We start from the raw sequence: 18,816 nt of genomic DNA on the forward strand, positions 1-18,816 counted from the left end.
TGCCGGCCCGGCCTCCCGACGGTTGCGCGCTCCGCCCCCTCCCTCCGCGCCCGCGCGCGCCTTCCCCGCCCCGCCGGGCTCTCTCCTTTCGGGGCGGTTGGGCCGCGCGCCTGTGGGGGCGGGGCCCAGAGGAGGCGGTAGAACCAATGGGGCGCGGCGGCGGCGGCGGCGGTGGCGGCGGCGGCGGAGGCGGTGGCGGTGGCGGCGGCGGCTGGGTCGGGCCCCGACGGGCGGCGGCGGCTGAGGTGGAGGCGGAGGGAGGCGGCGGCGGCGGCGAAGGAGGCGGCGGCGGCGGCGGAGGGGGGAAGATGGCGGCGCCCGTCCTGTTGAGAGTGTCGGTGCCGCGGTGGGAGCGGGTGGCCCGGTATGCAGTGTGCGCCGCCGGGATCCTGCTCTCCATCTACGCCTACCACGTGGAGCGGGAGAAGGAGCGGGACCCCGAGCACCGGGCCCTCTGCGACCTGGGGCCCTGGGTGAAGTGCTCCGCCGCCCTTGCCTCCAGGTAGCCCGGCTGGGGGGAGCGGGCCGGGAGCGGCCGAGCTGGGTGAGGGCGGAGGCTGGGGGTGGGGAGCGCGCGGCGGGAGCTCGGGCCTGGGGGGTCGGCGGGGACCGGGCCGCGGAGGGACCGACGGCGCTGCGAGCCTGGCCGGGGCTGGGGGCGGCGGCCGGGGGGGCTCCGGCCCGAGTGCAGGCCGCCGGGGTGGAGGTGGCGGGGCCGCGAGACCGGCGAGGAGGGATGAGGTGGCAGAGTGCAGCCGGGAGGCCGGAGCGGACCGGCAGCAGTTGGGCAGGCTGGGGCCGGGCTGCGAAGGAGCGAGAGGGGCTCGCCGGTGGTGGGTCCCGGCCGACTTGACAGATTTCCTGGTTCTCGCCGGGGGAGGCGGGTCGGGAGTGTGGGACCCTGCCCCAGGGAGCGGTGAGGTCACTGCCCATCCCTCGTCCGGGCTCGCTGCAGCCGGAGGCTGTGCGGCCGGCGTGGACTCGGGGGTTTGCATTTCCCACTGTCTTCCCGGTGCTAGGACAGGTGTTTCTGTGGTCAGGCCTCTTTGTACTCTGTAGCGCTAATGAGAATTTGCAGACTTCTTGAGAGGGTGACATTTGCAGGCAAACACGAATTTGACCCTACTCTGGAAGAAGATACCAGCACTTAATATATCTGATTTCTTGGATTTCCCCCTTGTATATTTCAGTGTGCCGGAGAGGGGGAATTGGCCAGACTTTGGGTCTAGTTTAAGCTTCATTTGCCTAAAATAGGAGTATGTCAAGTGTAGTGATAATGTTTGGGGCATTAGACTGACTTTTAAACCTTGTTGATTAGTATAATGGAGAGAAGATGAAAAATACACACCTAAGTGGAGGGATTGGTTTGTTTTACTGATAGCTTTAGGTTTTTAAAAATGTTGTAGTGATTTATCTGTTACATTCTATTTGCTGCACTAGGTTTTCCTAGGCAAGTTTCTTTGGGAAAAAAAAAGAGGAATTTACATCTTAAAGTGACTGCCTTTTTAAAAAAAATTATTGAGGAGAGTTCATTAAAAGTAGCAAAAGTGAAAGAAATGACTTCAAAATTGATAGGTTACAATTTTTATAGAGACATACTATGCTTAATATTTCACATTTCTTAACAGTGGTTATATTTGAGCAGTTTCTTCCCCTCCTGTTGATCTGTAAATTGCTAGGTAGACTGTAATGTATAGCTCACTAGTTTATTTTGACCTACATATTGGTGATTACATGAACAAGCAAGTATTGGAGTTTGTCTTGTTACTATTTACAAACTTCAGGCTGCCAATCTTTTCCACTTAGACAGCTCTATCTCATTTGCCCTTAAACCAAAATCCTGTTGCTTAAGTGGGAAAATAGTCATCATTATCGCTACATTAAACACAATATGTTTAAAATGTAGGTATTAGTTAACAGTTAAAATATATCAATGTGACAAAAAGCTCACATTTTTGGTTGAGCATATTTTGAACCAAGTCAATAGACTTTAATAGATTCAGCATCCCTTTGAGAACCAGAGTGTATTTTATGCAAACATTTTTATGTTTATTTCACTTCCATTGGAAAGGACTTTTATGCTTAAAAGTATCTTGTACCCGAAGTTAGTTTAATAAATACATAGTGAAAAGACTATCCAGCGGTATATTACAAGTAATTTTTTTAAAAAGGAAATAAAAAACTAAAAACAATTAAATAAAAAAGGAAATAAAAATAACTTTTGATACTAGATTAGTATGGAATTTAGGCAGAATTATTACAATTTTAGATTTGCAAACGTTATAGTCTATAATAAATTTAACTGGACCTTTTAACTTGTGGGCGTGGAAAGAATGCTTTATGTTATCCAAATTGTATGGTTATGTTTTTAAAATTGACTTGCCTTTAAAAAGGAGTGTTTTTGAACCATGCAATAAGTATAGACTATAAATATTTTCAGTTACATATCCTATAAGATCCAGGTTTTTGTGCTCTTTTTAAAATTTTTAATAAAGTACCATAAAATAATATAAATGACATCAAGTAGAATATTAAAACTATATATAAGTGTACTAAGTATGTACTATGTAAGACTAAAAATAACTGGATCTCTTTATAGTTTTAAATGTGAATATAATATGTCGTGACGGGAACTAATGTTTAATTGTGTAGCTGTGTACATAAAATATTTTAAAATCGACGCTCGCTAAAGGAGGATAGGTAAGAAATAGGACATGGCTAACAAAAAGAGTAAATCGCTTATTTGCCATAAACAATAAAATTCTTCTCAAGAAATTTATTCAGTTTGATTAGCCTGTTTATAAACTACTTGCAAAGCTACGTGTGTATATACCATACATATGTCTATGTGTGTGTATATATATATATGAACGTATTTAACGGAAGTACATAAATTTGGAAATTAAAGTGGCTTCAGTCTGATTAAAAAACCAATTGTTTTTTAAGTATGTAGAATAAACATCATTAAAAGTTTTTATTTTGTCAGAGTGGCTTTAAATAAAATCAGATTATTGGAGACCTCAACTAATTCTTTTTATTTGACCTAAGTATTGATTGCTACTTAGCAGAAGTATTAAAAAATGTGACTATCTTAGGAAAAGAAAGTCTGAGCCCAGGTTAGAGTGAGTAGAATTGCAGATAAAGGATGAGAAAAGTTACTCAATGAAAAGAATCCTGAGGAAAGTCCCCCCAGAACCCACAGTTAACTCACATGACTTTGGATTGCTAAAACTCACTTTATTCTCATTTCTCAATCCTTAGTGTCTTGATCCAAATAGAATAGAGATTAATGAGAGAATCTTGAGGGTGTGTGTGTGTGTAAAGTCCTCTAGTATTTTGGGAGGCATCATTGTCTAAGGGAGTAGTTCCCAGACGTTGGATTTCTTTTCTTTTTAAAGATTTTATTTTTACGTAATCTCTACACCCAATGTGGGTCTTGAACTCACAACCCTGAAATGAAGAGTTGCATGCTCCACTGACTGAGCCAGCCAGGTGCCCCCAGACTTTGGATTTCAAAAATGATTCCCAAATTGGGAGGGTGCAGTGGAGTTGCCAGTTTTGTTTTGTTCTGTTTTGCCAGGTACAGCCAATAAAAACAGCAACAGTAACCCACATCACTTGCTACTTCCACCATCATTTCATTTATAAAAAGGATATTTTAACTAAAATAATTTGAAAGAATTTCAGAGTAAAAGCCTTTAAATTGAATCTTTTAGCTTTATTAAAAGGTTTGCTTTCTTCTCCTTATTTTTCCTCATTTTTATATAAATCAGTAAATAGTCTGGTGCAAACCTGCACCAGCCTCCCAGCCAATAGTAAAAGGAGAAAGATTAAGTAACCCTGCCTGGTGCAGAGCTCAGATCCAAAGATTCTGGCAGGGGGGCTCCTAGCTCTGCTACTTGTTAGACTCTGGCCTCAAGCTAGTCACTTATCTTCATGGAGCCTCAGTTGCTTCTTGTGTTAAATGGGGCTATTAAAGCCTACTTTGCCAGATGAATGGTGGGATTAGTGATGATATAAGGAATAAATATCTGGTCAATTATAGCTATTATCATTGATTGGAGGTGTTACCTTTTTTTGCAGTATCTGATAATAAATGCCTTTAAGTCGTGTAAGTTATTTTAGGTATAGTCATTTATATGTATTTTAGATGTAAATTGTTTTAGCATGCTTTATTGCTCCTCCAGGCCGTAGTATGAAGACTTCAAGTCCATTTAAAACAATTTCAGGGATGCCTGGGTGGCTCAGTTGGTTAAGCGACTACCTGCAGCTCAGGTCATGATCCCAAGGTCCTGGGATGGAGCCCCACATAGGGCTCCCTGCTCGGTGGGGAGCCTGCTTCTCCCTCTGCCTGTTCTGACTGCTCTGCCTGTCGCTCCCCCTGCATGGGCTCTCTCTCTCCCTCTCTCTCTTGACAAATAAATGAATAAATAAAATCTTTAAAAAAAATTTTCAGAAGTGTGGCGAGAGGGGCGCCTGGGTGGCTCAGTCGTTAGGCGTCTGCCTTTGGCTCAGGTCATGATCTCAGGGTCCTGGGATCGAGCCCTGCATCGGGCTCCCTGCTCCGCGGGAAGCCTGCTTCTCCCTCTCCCACTCCCCCTGCTTGTGTTCCCTCTCTCGCTGTCTCTCTCTCTCTGTTAAATAAATAAATAAAATCTTATAAATAAATAAATAAATAAATTATGGTACTTTAAAAAAAAAGATGGCGAGAAAGCAGTATAATGTACAGAATATTCTTTATAGGTATTTTCTGCAAGTTACATTGGACCCCCTTCTAAAAAGGGTTTTTATGTCAAGAATAGTACAAGTGATCTTTAAGGATTAATAGGCTTGACAATTCTACAGTTTTAAAACTGTAAAATAGTATTTGAAAACCATCAATTCCTCAAAAAATTGCCTTCTTTTGCAAAATGTTGAACTAGTACCTCTCTCACATCTTAAAAAAAGTAGTAGTGCCATCTGCTTACTACCCCTTTCGTTGAGATCTTTTTTTTTTTTTTTTAAGTAAGCTCTACTGCTCAGCATGGGGCTTGAACCTGAGATCAAGAGTCATACGCTTCATATGCTCTACTGAGTGAGCCATCCAGGCACCCTGAGATCTTACGTTTTTAGAATAGAACTTAGAAATCTTTGCTGCTCCTTGCTTTGTCCATCTAGACTCAGAGGTTAAACAACTTGCCCAAGGTAACACAGTTAGTGGCAGGCTGGGACTAGAAACCTGGCTTTGTTTAAGGACTGGCCCCCTACATTTTTTTCAGTTGAATTCTTATATAGATAATGCATTTGCCTGTTTCACATTTGAAGATACTAACGCATACATGGCGAATAATCTTTTTCATACCCCTTCACCCAGACATGCAGTTCTCCCGACTCCATAAGCAGCTGTGAAACTTTCCAGAGCTATTTTATGAGTATGCAAGCATAAATATGACCATATTATTCTTCCCATTTTTAAACATAAAATTATATTACGTATTCTGATCTATACCCTACTTTTTTTTTTTTAAGGTTTTATTTATTTATTGGACAGAGAGAGCGAGCACAAGCAGGGGGAGCAGCAGGCAGAGGGAGAGGGAGAAGCAGGCTCCCCGCGGAGCAGGGAGCCCGATGTGGGGCTCGATCCCTGGACCCTGGGATCATGACCCGAGCCGAAGGCAGACACTTAACCAACTGAGCCACCCAAGTGCCCCTATACCCTACTTTTTGCTAGCAGTCTTTCATCACCACATATTTTTAAGCGCTTACATTCGTATTTGGTGCAATGTTAATAACTGCTAGTATGTAAAAGAAAATGTGTTCCAGTAGTTAGTTTTGACTAACAAATAAAATATTGGTTCTTATGTTGCTATTGTTTATTGGTATGGAAATTTCAGATGCAGTATGAACTTAGAGTATAAGAGGAAAGAAGATATCACAAAGAGTAACTGGACTGCTATAGTGTTAGAGATAACTGTTAATACTTAAGATAATGCTCACTGTGTGCAAAGCAGTGTTCTAAATGCTTATTTAATTCTCTTAACAGTCCTCTGAGGTGCTTTTATCACCATCTTACAGATGAGAAAACTGAGGCACACAGAATATAAATGAAACTTGATTTAGATAATACAGTGGCAGAGGCCTGATTCTAACCCAAGCAATCTGTCTCAAGAGTCCGAGTTCTTTACTACTACTTTGAATTCCATTTAGATCTAATATTGATCAAATGATACCCAAATCAGCCAAGTTTTTTAAAACTATGCAAACATTGGTGCCTTTTTTTTTTTTTACATCTGTATGCCATTTATTTTTTTTTTTTTACATCTGTATGCCAAAAAATGCCTAGAGTTTGCATTATAGCTTTTACTTGTTTGTAGCAATTTTGGGGGGAAAGCAAGGACACTACTATGAAGGCGCAGTATTCAAGAAATAAGTTTCTGGAATGTTTGCCTTGTAAACCTAAACTTATGACGATAAGGCATTTGTCACACCTAGTTAGTGAACAGGTATGCAGTGGGGTGAGCTATCAGGAAGACTTAACAGAATTGCCAAGGGAAGGAAGATAAAGGGCATCTAGGCACCTGGGGTGGGGAGGGGAAAAAGTTCGTTTGAATTTGTACTAGGGTGGGGAAGCTCTTTCTGAGAGAGGTGTTGAGTCATGGATCTACTGTACAAAGAATCAGGAGAACTGGGCCTGGGGTGTGGTGCTGGCTAAATCACCACACAGAAGTAGGAATTTAAGGGGCGCCTGGGTGGCTCAGTCGTTGGGCGTCTGCCTTCGGCTCAGGTCATGATCCCAGGGTCCTGGGATCAAGCCCCGCATCGGGCTCCCTGCTCTGTGGGAGGCCTGCTTCTCCCTCTCCCACTCCCCCTACTTGTGTTCCCTCTCTCACTGTGTGTGTCTCTCTCTGTCAAATAAATAAATAAAATCTTAAAAAAAAAAAAAAAGAAAGAAGTAGGAATTTAAAAGGGATTCATTTCCATGATGATTTGGAAGACTCCGGAACAGCATGAGGAAAGGCAGAAGACGGTGGCTATTTGGGGAGAATAGCAAGTGGTCATATTTGAATGCAACACAGACCCACCTGCATTGGGAAAGGACTGGAATCTAGAGCTTTTCCAGAAAAATGCAAAACCAGGCATTCTTGTAAACCACATGTTCTTGTAAACATGGACAAGACTTAAAAGCACTGAGCCTTGGGTTTCTCTTCTATATAGTATTTGTACTCAGATGCACTAGACTGGTATTAGATTATCAGTTTTCAAAATTTGTTCCCCCAATCCCTAGTTGTGTGGCAGTGCAGCAGGGATTTCATAAGCATTTGATTCACATTTTAACATGTTAAACTTTAAAACATTCATAAACATTTATATAAACTCAAATGCATAACATGCTAAATTTTAACACAGTAGAGACCACTGATTTACACTGCCAGGTTATCTCAAAGGAGTTATGCCAGGTGAAAAAAAAGTTCCAGTCTTAAAAGTTTATGTACTGTATGATTGCATTTATATAGCATTTTTGAATAACAAAATTATAGCGATGGAGAACAGATTAGTAGTTGCCAGGGAGTTCAGAATGGGGGAAAGGGTGGTTTGGTTAAGGAAGATAGCATGAAGGAGCCTTGTGGGGAAGGAACAGTTCTGTATTTCAGTTGGGGTTACAGGAAGCTACAAATGTGGTAAAATTGCATAGAAACATACATGTAAAACTGGTGAAATCTGGTAAACTCTAGATTGTACCAAGGTTAGTTTCCTGGTTGTGGTATTATACTATAGTTATGCGAGGTATTACCTTTTTTTTTTTTTTTTAAAGATTTTATTTATTTATTCATGAGAGACAGAGGCAGAGGGAGAAGCAGGCTCCCCACGGAGCAGGGAGCCCGATGCGGGACTCGATCCCAGGACCCTGGGATCATGACCTGAGCTGAAGGCAGACGCTTAACCGACTGAGCCACCCAGGCGTCCCGAGATACTACCTTTGAGGAGGTTTGGCGAAGTGTGCTAGGGACCATCCTGTGCATGTTTTGCAAATTCCTGTGATTTATAGTTATTTTAAGATAAAAAAGAAAAGGAAAAAAATCAATGTATTTAGAATATTTGAGGGAAAATAAGCAAAAGGAAAAAGTTAAAATTACCCATAATGCCAACACTCAGGATAAAAATCCTTATAATAGAGTTTCTTGCTTTCTTTGTGTTTATACTTGAATTTTTAATTCTGTTGATTAGGATTATAACTTTATCTTCGTATTTTAAAAATTCAGGCCAGTGCTTGTTTGCTCATGTAAAATTATGTCAGCAAACTCACTAATATAGAACTCTCATTGTATTATGCTATAACGTGACTGCCTTATGCATAATGTACTGATGTCATGATTATTATATATTTTAAGATTTATTATTAGAGATTTAACTTAGAAATGTTCTTCTACTTAGACTTTTGGACAGGTATAATAAAATCCTTAGATAGCATTTATTATTAGCATTATTTAGACCTTTATGAATTTGTATTATGAAACTGTCATCTCATTGTTTTGCTTCGCATTTTCCCCAAACATAAACAAGTTTTAGTGGTTTTTCACACTTCTATTAATTGTTTGCATTTCTTCTCTTGAGTCTTGCCTGTATACATCTTAGAATTTTTTATGTTGATTAGACAGATGCCTTACATATTTAAAGGCTATGGATATTTTATCATTTGTTATTAATATTTTTGCCGTTTTAGTTCACTTTCATTAATTTTTATAGTACATAGGTTTTTTGAAAATGTATGAAAAATTATTTTTCTTGGGGCGCCTGGGTGGCTCAGTCGTTAAGCGTCTGCCTTCGGCTCAGGTTATGATCTCAGGGTCCTGGGATCGAGCCCTGCATCGGGCTCCCTGCTCCGCGGGAAGCCTGCCTCTCCCTCTCCCACTCCGCCTGCTTGTGTTCCCTCTCTCGCCGTCTCTCTCTCTGTCAAATAAATAAAATCTAAAAAAAAAAAAAAAAAAATTATTTTTCTTTGTAATTTTTTCCCATAGGTTTTGAATTTAGAAGGGCATGTCTCATTCTGATATCAGATGAATGGGTATTTATGATTTCTTTTAGTTTTGAAAAAAAATTCCTTAATCATGTAGAGTGTAGCTTACAGGTTAGATGAATCTGTAACCTAATTTTTGTATAGACATATGTTAAATGTTCACTTAAATTTCTTCTGGTAATTGCCTGTTTATACCTTTGCCCATTTATTTCTCTTCTAGGATGTCTTTTTTTTTTCTTACTGGTTAGCGGAAGTTCTTCAGGTATCATAGTAATTTTTTGTTATATGTATTACATATATTTTCTCCTTGTTTCTCATTTATCTTTTAATTTCATTAATGGTATCTTTACTCAATAGAAGTTTAAACTTTTTTATGTGGTCCCATGTTTGATTTCTTGGTAGCTTTTGGGTTTTGTTTTTTTGTTTTTGTTTTTCTTTCTTTAATCTTGTTTAGCAAAATCGCGAGCATCCCAAGATTTGTTTTTTTTAACCTTCATGTATTTTGTTTGAATTTTTTTCCTATTTAGCTCCTTTAGTTTGAGTGGAATTTACTTTGTGTGGTGTGAGGGAGGGATCAAACTTTTTTCTAAATTGATAGGCTTTTGCCTAACTCCATGTATTAACTTGACCATATTTGAAATGCCACAAGAATTTCCTTATATACATAGGGCCTCTTTCTGGATTCTCACTTCGGGTCCAGTGATATGTTGTCTGTGCTTCCACTCATTTCCATTACTACAGTCCCTCTCTCCCCTATGGCTTTAAATAGTAAGTTTGATACCTGATAGGGCAGATATGCTCATTTTAAAACATTTCTTGGCTATTCTCATGCATTTACTGTTTCAGGTGAATTTTAGAATTTATTTTGATGAGCTCTAAAAAACAATCCCAATGAGACTTTGATTAGAATTGTACTGAATTTATAGATGAACTTGGGAAAGAGTCAACCTTTATTCAAATCTTCCCATCAAGGAACAAACATATCTATTTATTGTGGAGTTGCTAATCTGTTACGATTTTAACCTAGATGCCCATTGTAGTTTTGTTTTATATGTGATTAATGTGGTGCTAGAAATTGAGAAATGTTATGATGGTATTCTGGACAGGGATCCCAGTAACAGAATTCTCTCCAGTCTACAGCCACTATTTTCAAGTCTATAGGGCCCCTGAGGGGGAAAAAAAAAATTGTATTAGATATTTGTACTTGCAAATGAAAAACTAAGACACTTTGCTTTTTTTTTTTGTATTTTAATTCTATTTGGCTACTTTATTTATTTATTTATTTTTATTCTTATGTTAATCCCCATACATTACATCATTAGTTTTAGATGTAGTGTTCCATGATTCATTGTTTGTGCATAACACCCAGTGCTCCATGCAGAATGTGCCCTCCTCAATACCCATTACCAGGCTAACCCATCCTCCCACCCCCCTCCCCTCTAGAACCCTCAGTTTGTTTTTCAGAGTCCATCGTCTCTCATGGTTCGGATACTTTGCATTTTATTCTTAACTAGGACTTGGGCACCAAACTTCCAAGACAAAAGACTGGAATAAGTCCAGCTGGATTCATGTGGAAATGCCTTTTTTTTCCAATCCAGTTGAGCTTAAATTGTTTCCAACTAAAACAGGCTGTGAGTTGGACCCCTTTCATCTCCTCAGTTCTCAAACAGCTAGATTTTTCCCATGTGGTGTGAGCAAAGCCTGCTCTATCTAACTCATTCCTATCAGTGCTCGGGGCCACGTAACCAGAGAGCACATTTGCTTTGGTTGACTGCTGATCTGGCCTTGGCCACATGCCTTAGGCCTTCTCTGCCCAAGTAGTAGGTTTGACCCTGGCTCTCACTGAAGAAGAGAAAGCCCTCTTGAGGGCCTCTCATACCACTTCAGTCACATGGAAGAAGCAGAAGAGTGAACCCGTATTCTTGTGCTGACCTTTTAATGGTGATTCTGTCCAGTAACTCACAGACCCACTCAGGGCTTGCAAATCTGTCCTCTTCCTGAGAGTCAGGGAGAAAGAACAGTGAGAGGGGCCTCAATTCCTCACTTCCAAAAGTAACACACAAACTTTCAGCCATTCTCAGAAGCATTGGTTTTTCTTTTGGGTTGTTGCTTGTCTCAAATCAACCAGAAAGAGGTGGAGTAAAAACTGGCTTGCTAAGTATTGCACATAACTCATATCCTTTCTTAACTATGCATCAACCTGCAGTGGGTGACATTACTCAGGAGATGTTCTCTTCCCATGCTTAATGGTTCATGACAGGTTCTTGATTTTCCTCCTACCACTTAGTTTCTTTTCAGCTTTCTTTACTGGTTTCTCCTGTACCTGCCCATTAAATGTGGACACACCAGGCATCAGCCCTGCACCCTCTTGTCAGTCTTCCTTCCCTAAACAGTCACGGCCATGTCCATGGCTTCACTCACGGATGAACCTAAAGTTTGTCTCTCTAGCCAGGAAATTTATGACACCAGCCTCAAAATTTCTCTCTCTCCTTTGAACTCTAAATCTGCCTATCTAATTGCCTGCTGGACATCTCTACTTGGATGTCTCCAAAGTACTATAAATTTAACATGTCCACGATTTAATTAATGTTCTTCCCCTGAAAATGCTCTCTTTCTGATCCCAGGGAAAGGCAGCACCACCCAAGCAGTTGTGCAAGTCAGAAACCTGGGAGTTGTCTTTGGTTGTTTCTCTACCCTCCCCCTCCCCCACCAAATCCAATCAGCCACCAGGTCCAATTGCTTTTTTAACCTTTTTTGTTCTGATTTGTAGCATAGATATGGAAGAGTCATTGAGCTGTGCATCTTTTTTGATGTAATAATCACAAAGCATAAGCCTTGTAACCAACATTCAGGTCATTAGACGATTGCCAGCACTTCAGAAAGCCTTCCTTTAACTCCCTCCTTATAAAATATACTCTTCCTCCTTTTCAAAATTAACTAACTTCTGTCCTGACTTTTATGATAATCACTTTCTTACTTTTCTACCTAAGGTTGTATCTAAACTTGGTAGTTTAGTTTTCCCTGCTTTTTGAACTTTATAAATAGGACCATTTAGTTTGTATTCTTTATTCCAGCTGCTTTCATTCAACATTATCTTGCGAGATTCATCCATGTTTTATGGAGCTATAGCTTGCTTCATTGCTGAGTATTCTATTATACAAGTATGTCACAGTTAACTTACTCATTATTCATGCTTTTTTTGAATGGACATTTAAATTGTTTTCACTTTGCAGCAATTATGAATAATGCTGCTATGAACATTTTTGTGTATTTCAATTTTAATATATATATATTTTTAAAGATTCTGTTTATTTGAGAGAGTGAGAGAGAGGGCATGAGCAGGGGGGGAAGGGAGAAGCAGGCTCCCCATTGAGCCGGGAGCCTGGGACATGGGGCTCAATCCCAGGACCCTGGGATCATGACCTGAGCTGAAGGCAAACACTTAACCGACTGAGCCACCCAGGTGCACTTCTGTATTTTCAATATTAGTTGGTAATGCCAGACTGTTTTCCAGAGTGATTGCAATAATTTCGATCCCTGCCAACAATGTATGAGATTTCCTATTATTCTACCTGTTTGCCAAGCCTTGGGATTGTCAGTCTGTTAAATTTTATTAACCATTCTGGTATATATGTAATGGATTTTTGTGGGTAGTTGAGGTGTATTTCATATATAATAAAATGCAAAAATTTTAAATGTACAGCTTGAAAATATTTTCACATATATGCATGTGCCACTACTCAGATGAACATTCCCATCACCCCAGGAAGTTCTCTCGTGCTCATTTTCAGTCAGAAGCTGTTATTCTGACAATCCTGTTTTGACTTCTGTCACTATAAATTTGCTTTGCCTATTCTCGAACTTGATGTAAATGGACTCATAACAGTATGCACTCTCTTGTGTCTGGCTTCTTTTGCCCAGTGTAATAATGTTTTTTGCCGTTCATCCAAGTTGTTGGTTTTATCAGTTATTCTCTTTTTATCACTTCGTGCCATTGTATGATTTTACACGCACGCACACACACACATACACATGCTCATTTCTCTGGCGTATATATTGAAGAGTGGATTTTTGGGTCATAGGGTAGGTGTTTAATTTTATTAGAAACCATAGAACAGTTTCCCAAAGTGGTGGTTCTATTTAACACTCCTATTTGGTTTTAATTTGCATTTCCCTGATTACTAATGGGATTGAGCAGCCTTTTATATGTTTATTGACCATTTGGATTATCTTCTCTTTGAAAGGCTCATTAAAGTCTCATTGAAATCTTTTGCCCATTTTTCTGCCTGGTGTTCATCTTTTGTCTTACTCATTTTAAGATGGTTTGAGATACATTTGTATATGTGTATATATGTACATGTATATGTATGTATATATATGTATAAGATATGTATATACATGTATATGTTTTCAGATAATCTGTATTGCAGATATCCTCTTCCACTCTGTGGCTTGCCTTGCCTTTTCATTTTCTTAAAGGTGTCTTTTGATTAACAGAAATTATTAATTTTAACATGGTCAACCTTTATAATCATAGCTTTTTGTATTCTGGTGTTGAAGATATTCTGCATGAAAATATTTTCTGTCTTTCACATTTAGATCAACAATCTAAGTGGAATTTTTTTTAATGGTCTGAGTTGGGGTCAATTTAATTTTTTTCCTATAGGACTATCTAGTTATTATTGTGGCACCAATTTAAGATCATTCTCCCTTGCTCTGTATGTAGAGTTATTTTTCCATAAATCAGCTGATTGTGTACAAGAGGATCTGTCTGGGCTCTTCTATTCCATTCTTTTATTTGTTTGTCTTTGTGCCAGGGTACCACTATCTTAACAGCAGTTCTCCTGGGACCAGGTGGGTCCCTTTCAGTTCTCCTGGGACCAGGTGGGTCCAGACCTTTTTAGAGGGTCATTGAGGTCAAAACTATTTTCATAGTAATAATAAGATGTTATTTGCCTTATTTACTCTCATTCCCTCACAGTTGTACAGTAGGTTTTCTAGAGGTTACATGACATGTGGTATTGAGACAGATTGAATACAAATGCAGGAATGAGAATCCAACCATCTCCTGTTAAGCCAGATATTAAGATTTACAGAAATGTAAAACACTGCCTTTCTTTTCACTAAATTTTTATGTTTTGGAGAACAGTTATTTTTCATAAGGAATTTCTGTTAATATATAATCAGTTTCTTGTTATTTTTTTCAAATTTTTATTTAAACTCTAGTTAACATACAGTGTTAATTTTAAGTGAACAAATATTTCACAATTATATTTTAACTTCAAATGTGATAAATAGATAAAAATCACAAAAGCTACAGCTCTTTGGAGTGTCAACTTTGAGAATTACTGCGTAGTTTTACAAATCCTGATAACCAGTAGATAATAAGTCTTGGTTATTTTTGGCCCCTTGCACTTGCATATATATTTTAGAATCAGCTTGTAAGGTTCCACAGGAATACTTGGTAGGATTTTGATTGGAATTGGCATTGAATAAGTTTAGCGAGAGGTTTTGCACAATTTCCTAACAGAATTTTTAAAGAAAAAAAAAAAAAGTCTACATAGAAGTACATTAAAAAAAAACATTTAACAGGAAAACAAAGGATATCTCTGAAAAACGTGAAACTTTAACATGGGACATAAAATAATTGAATAAATGCTGAAACATAACTTGTTCCTGGATAGGATAACTCTCACATTGGAAAGATGTCAGTATCCCCTCTAAATTTTTGTATTGCATATTGCTAGATAAATTTTTGCATTTCGTCATTTGTAAAATTGAGATATGCCTTAAAATTGAGGATACCTTCCCGGGGTGCCTGGGTGGCTTAGTCGGTTAAACATCTGACTCTTGATTTTGGCTCAGGTTATGATCTCATGGTCTTGGGATAGAATCCCAAGTCTGCTTGGGATTCTCTCTCCTCTCCCTCGGCCCTTAGTCTGGCTTGCATGCATGCGCTCTCTCTCTGTCTCTCTCTCTCTCAAATAAATAAATATTTAAAACAACAACAAAAAATTGAAGATACCTTCCAGTCACTTCTGGCCATGTAGTAGTGGTGAAGAAGTTTTATTTATGAACATCTTAACAAATTTATTGTATTTATTTTACTTATTTTCCTTTCATTAAAAGCACAACTCGTATGTGATATAAAGACGAAACAGTCTGTAAGCCTAAGAGAGCTATTTTAATAGACCTAAAAGAAAAATCCTCAATCTCAAGGCAGCATTCTATCAGGGCTGCAGTGTCCCTTTTTTTAGTGCTACATAAAATTGTACAGCTTACATTGAAGGTATTTTGGAGTTGATAAAACCTAATTTGTGAATTCAGTGCAGTCCCAGTTAATATTTCCACAGGCTTTTCAAAATGTGATTTTAAAGTTTATATGAAAGAACAAAAGTGGAATTTTTCATAAAAAATATGAAAATCAATATTCATGAAGGGAGGATTACTGCGGTTAAAGTCAGTGTTAAAGCTAAAGTAATTAAGAGCAGCAGAACAGACAGGTTATCCCTGGAACAGAGTGACATAACCTGATTTGTAGAAATGTCATAGGTAATAAAGATGAAAACAGTGAATTCTTCAGTAAGTAGTATTGGGTCAACTGAGTTAGCCATTTGAGAAAAAAAGAAAGGTAGCTTGTCATCTCACACACACACAAAAGAAAACTTTTACTGAGATACAATTCAGAGATAGGAAAATACACATTTTAAGGGACCAATAATGCATTTTTATATAAGTACCTAGATCAAGATAATAGACTATCTCTGGCACCCCCCAAATTTCCTTTATATGCCTCTCAGTCAGTACCAACCCCCTCACTGGTAGTCCCTTTTCTGACTTCTACCCATAGATTAGTTTTGCCTGTTTTTGATCTCCAAATAAATCAAATCATATAGTAAGTCTTCTTTTGCTCAACATTATGTCTATGAGATTTATTTATGTTGCATGTAGCAGTTCTTTTTTTTATTGTTATGTAGTATTGTATTAATATGCCATGCTTTATTCAACTGCTAGAAATTTTGGTTGTTTACTTTTTTTTTGGCTAAAATGAATAAAACTGCTTAGAACATTCTTGTATGTGTTTGATGGGTGTTAAGTACTCATTTGTTATTGGGATTGAGTAGAACTACTGGGTCCTAGGATATATGCGTTTAATTTTAGTATATATTGCCAGACAGTTTTCCAGAGTAAGTGTACTGGGTTACACTCGTACCAGCAACATAAGAGAGTTCCGATTGCTCTAAGTTTTACAAAATCCCAGAAACCATAAAGAAATTTGATGAATTTGCATAAAGACAGAAAAAAACTATGCATTGCAAAAACTAGCGTAAACAAAGTTGGAACTCCAAAGATAAACTGGGAAAAAATATTTGCCATGCATCATGTTCAAGGAGCTAATTTCCTTAAAACAAACAAACAAAAAACCAGTAATCCTTTTAAATAAATACAGGAAAGACCAACAGCTCAATAGATGAATAGGCACAGGACATTCAATGACAGTTGAAAATAAACACTAATAGTTCTTAAATAGGACCTTTCAGTCATAATAAGAGCAAATTGGAACTATATTGAAAGCGTTTTTAATATATTAGATTGGCAAAGATCAAAAGTTTTTATTAACTTGGCTAAGATGTAGAGAAATAATGACTTCCATAGAATAATGGTAGGATTCTAAACTCTGGAGAGCAGTTTGATAATATCCATTAAAATTAAGAATGTATGTACCTCAAGTGGTAAGGATAAATTGTGATGTGTTTATACAATCAGAGAAAAAGAATGAATGAATGAGAATTTACACACAAAATAAATGAAATCTTTAAAAAGGGGGGAGGGTGCCTGGGTGGCTCAGATGGTTAAGCGTCCAACTCTTGGTTTCAGCTCAGGTCTCATGAGACTGAGCCCTGTGTCGGGCTCTGCGCTGAGCATAGAGCTTGCTTGAGATTCTACCTCTCTCTCTCTCTCTCTGCAGCCCCCACATAATAAATTAATTAACTAATTAATTAAATCTTAAAAAAAAAAGAATTTACACACAAAAATAAATGGATTCTTACAACCATAATGGTGAGTGAAAGAGCCGGCACAAAGATACAAAGTTTGAAAACACAAAATTAATCTATTAATCTATTGTGTTAGAGGTCAGGATAGTGTTACCTCACTGAAAAGGAGCACAAGATGAGCTTTTGGGGGCTTGTGGTGTTCTATATCTTAATGCGGGTCCTGGTTACACAGTTGTATTTATGTTGGGAAGATTCATTAAGCTGTAAACTGAGGATTTGTGTACTTTTCTGAATATATGCTATAATTCAATAAAAAATTTTAAATAAATAAAAATAGCGTGTATACACGTAGTCATAAGGAATGCACACACCCTTTGTTTAGCAATTCTTTCCTATGCTTATAAACACACACAGACATGTACACACACTCTTATATGTAGGGGTTAAACACTATGAAGTCATTCATTTCTGTCCTTGTAATAACAAAAGTTTGGACAAAACCTAATTACCTGTCAGTGGGAAACTGGTAAGATAACTAATGGTATTGTTATATAGTGAATTATTAGCAGCTCTTTAAAGGAAGAAGGGAGTTCTTTGTGAACTAATTTAGAAACATCTCTTAAGATATCTTAAATAAAAAGGGCAAGCAGGGTGCATGAATGATATATGTAGTATGCTCATACAGTTGACCCTTGAACAACATGGGGACTAGGGGCACTGACTACCTGTGTAGTCCAATCTGCATTTTTTAAAATTGAAGTATAGCTGACATGCAGTGTTATATTTCAGTTATACAACATTATGAATCCACAGTCTGTCACCATACGTTACTGCAATATTATTGACTATATTCCTTATGCTATACTTTTCATCCCTGTGACTTACTTTATAACTGAAAGTTTGTAACCTCTTAATTCCCTTCACCTATTTCACCCATCCCCTCACCCCCCCCCCCGCCCCCCCGGCAACCACAAGTTTGTTCTCCATTTGTGAGAATTGTTCTGTTTTTGTTTGTTCATTTGTTTTGTTTTTTAGAGTCTACATATAAATGAAATCATTTGGTGTTTGTCTTTTTCTGACTGATTTCACTTGGCATGATACCCTCTAGCTCCATCCATGTTGTCGCTAATGGCAAGATTTCATTCTTTTTTATGGCCAAGTCATACTCCAATGTGTATGTTTACCACATCTTCTTTATCCATCCATCCATGGACATTTAAGTTGCTTCCATTTCTTGGGGATTGTAAATAATACTGCAGTAAATGGGGGTGCATATATCTTTGCAAATTAGTGTTTTCATTTGGGCAAATACCTAGCAGTGGAATGGAATTATTAGATCGTACAGTATTTATAGTTTTTTGAGGAACTCCATACTGTTTTCTGTAGTGGCTGCACTAATTTACTTTCCCACCATCGGTGCATGAGGGTTCCCTTTTCTCCAAATCCTTGGCAGCACTTGTTATTCCTTGTCCTTTTGATACTAGCCATTCTGACTAGTATTGGATCATTGTGGTTTGATTTGCATCCCCCCGTGTGTAACTCTTTACTCCCCCAAAACTTAGCTGCTAATAGCCTACATTGACTGGAAGCCTTACTGATAACAAAGTCATTTAACATATATTTTGTATATTATATGTGTTCTATACTGTATTCTTAGAATAAAGTAAGCTAGAGAGAGGATGTACAAAAGGAAGAGAAAATACATTTACAGTACTGTATTTGTCAAAAAAAATTTGCGTATAACTAGACCCACAAAGTTCAAACCTGTGTTGTTCAAGAATCAACTGTATTTCTGTGTGGGTATATTTTTAAAGTCATTTAAAT

The 18,816-nt window shown here is 38.5% G+C and overlaps 1 protein-coding gene across 1 annotated transcript in view; it reads left to right on the top strand.

The window, feature by feature from the left end:
* The first annotated feature begins 229 nt into the window (after window positions 1-229).
* VKORC1L1 (vitamin K epoxide reductase complex subunit 1 like 1) overlaps window positions 230-18,816 on the top strand; it is a 61,656-nt gene continuing 43,069 nt past the window's right edge. Inside the window, exon 1 of the mRNA XM_045875455.3 lies at window positions 230-502. Coding sequence (XP_045731411.1) covers window positions 309-502 — 194 coding nt within the window. The 5' untranslated portion in view covers window positions 230-308. The remainder of the gene's footprint in view (window positions 503-18,816) is intronic.

This window comes from Mirounga angustirostris, unplaced genomic scaffold (genome assembly GCF_029215605.1).
Source record: "Mirounga angustirostris isolate CCGP_5_RB_7025 unplaced genomic scaffold, mMirAng1.0.hap1 SCAF_5, whole genome shotgun sequence".
NCBI lineage: Eukaryota > Metazoa > Chordata > Mammalia > Carnivora > Phocidae > Mirounga > Mirounga angustirostris.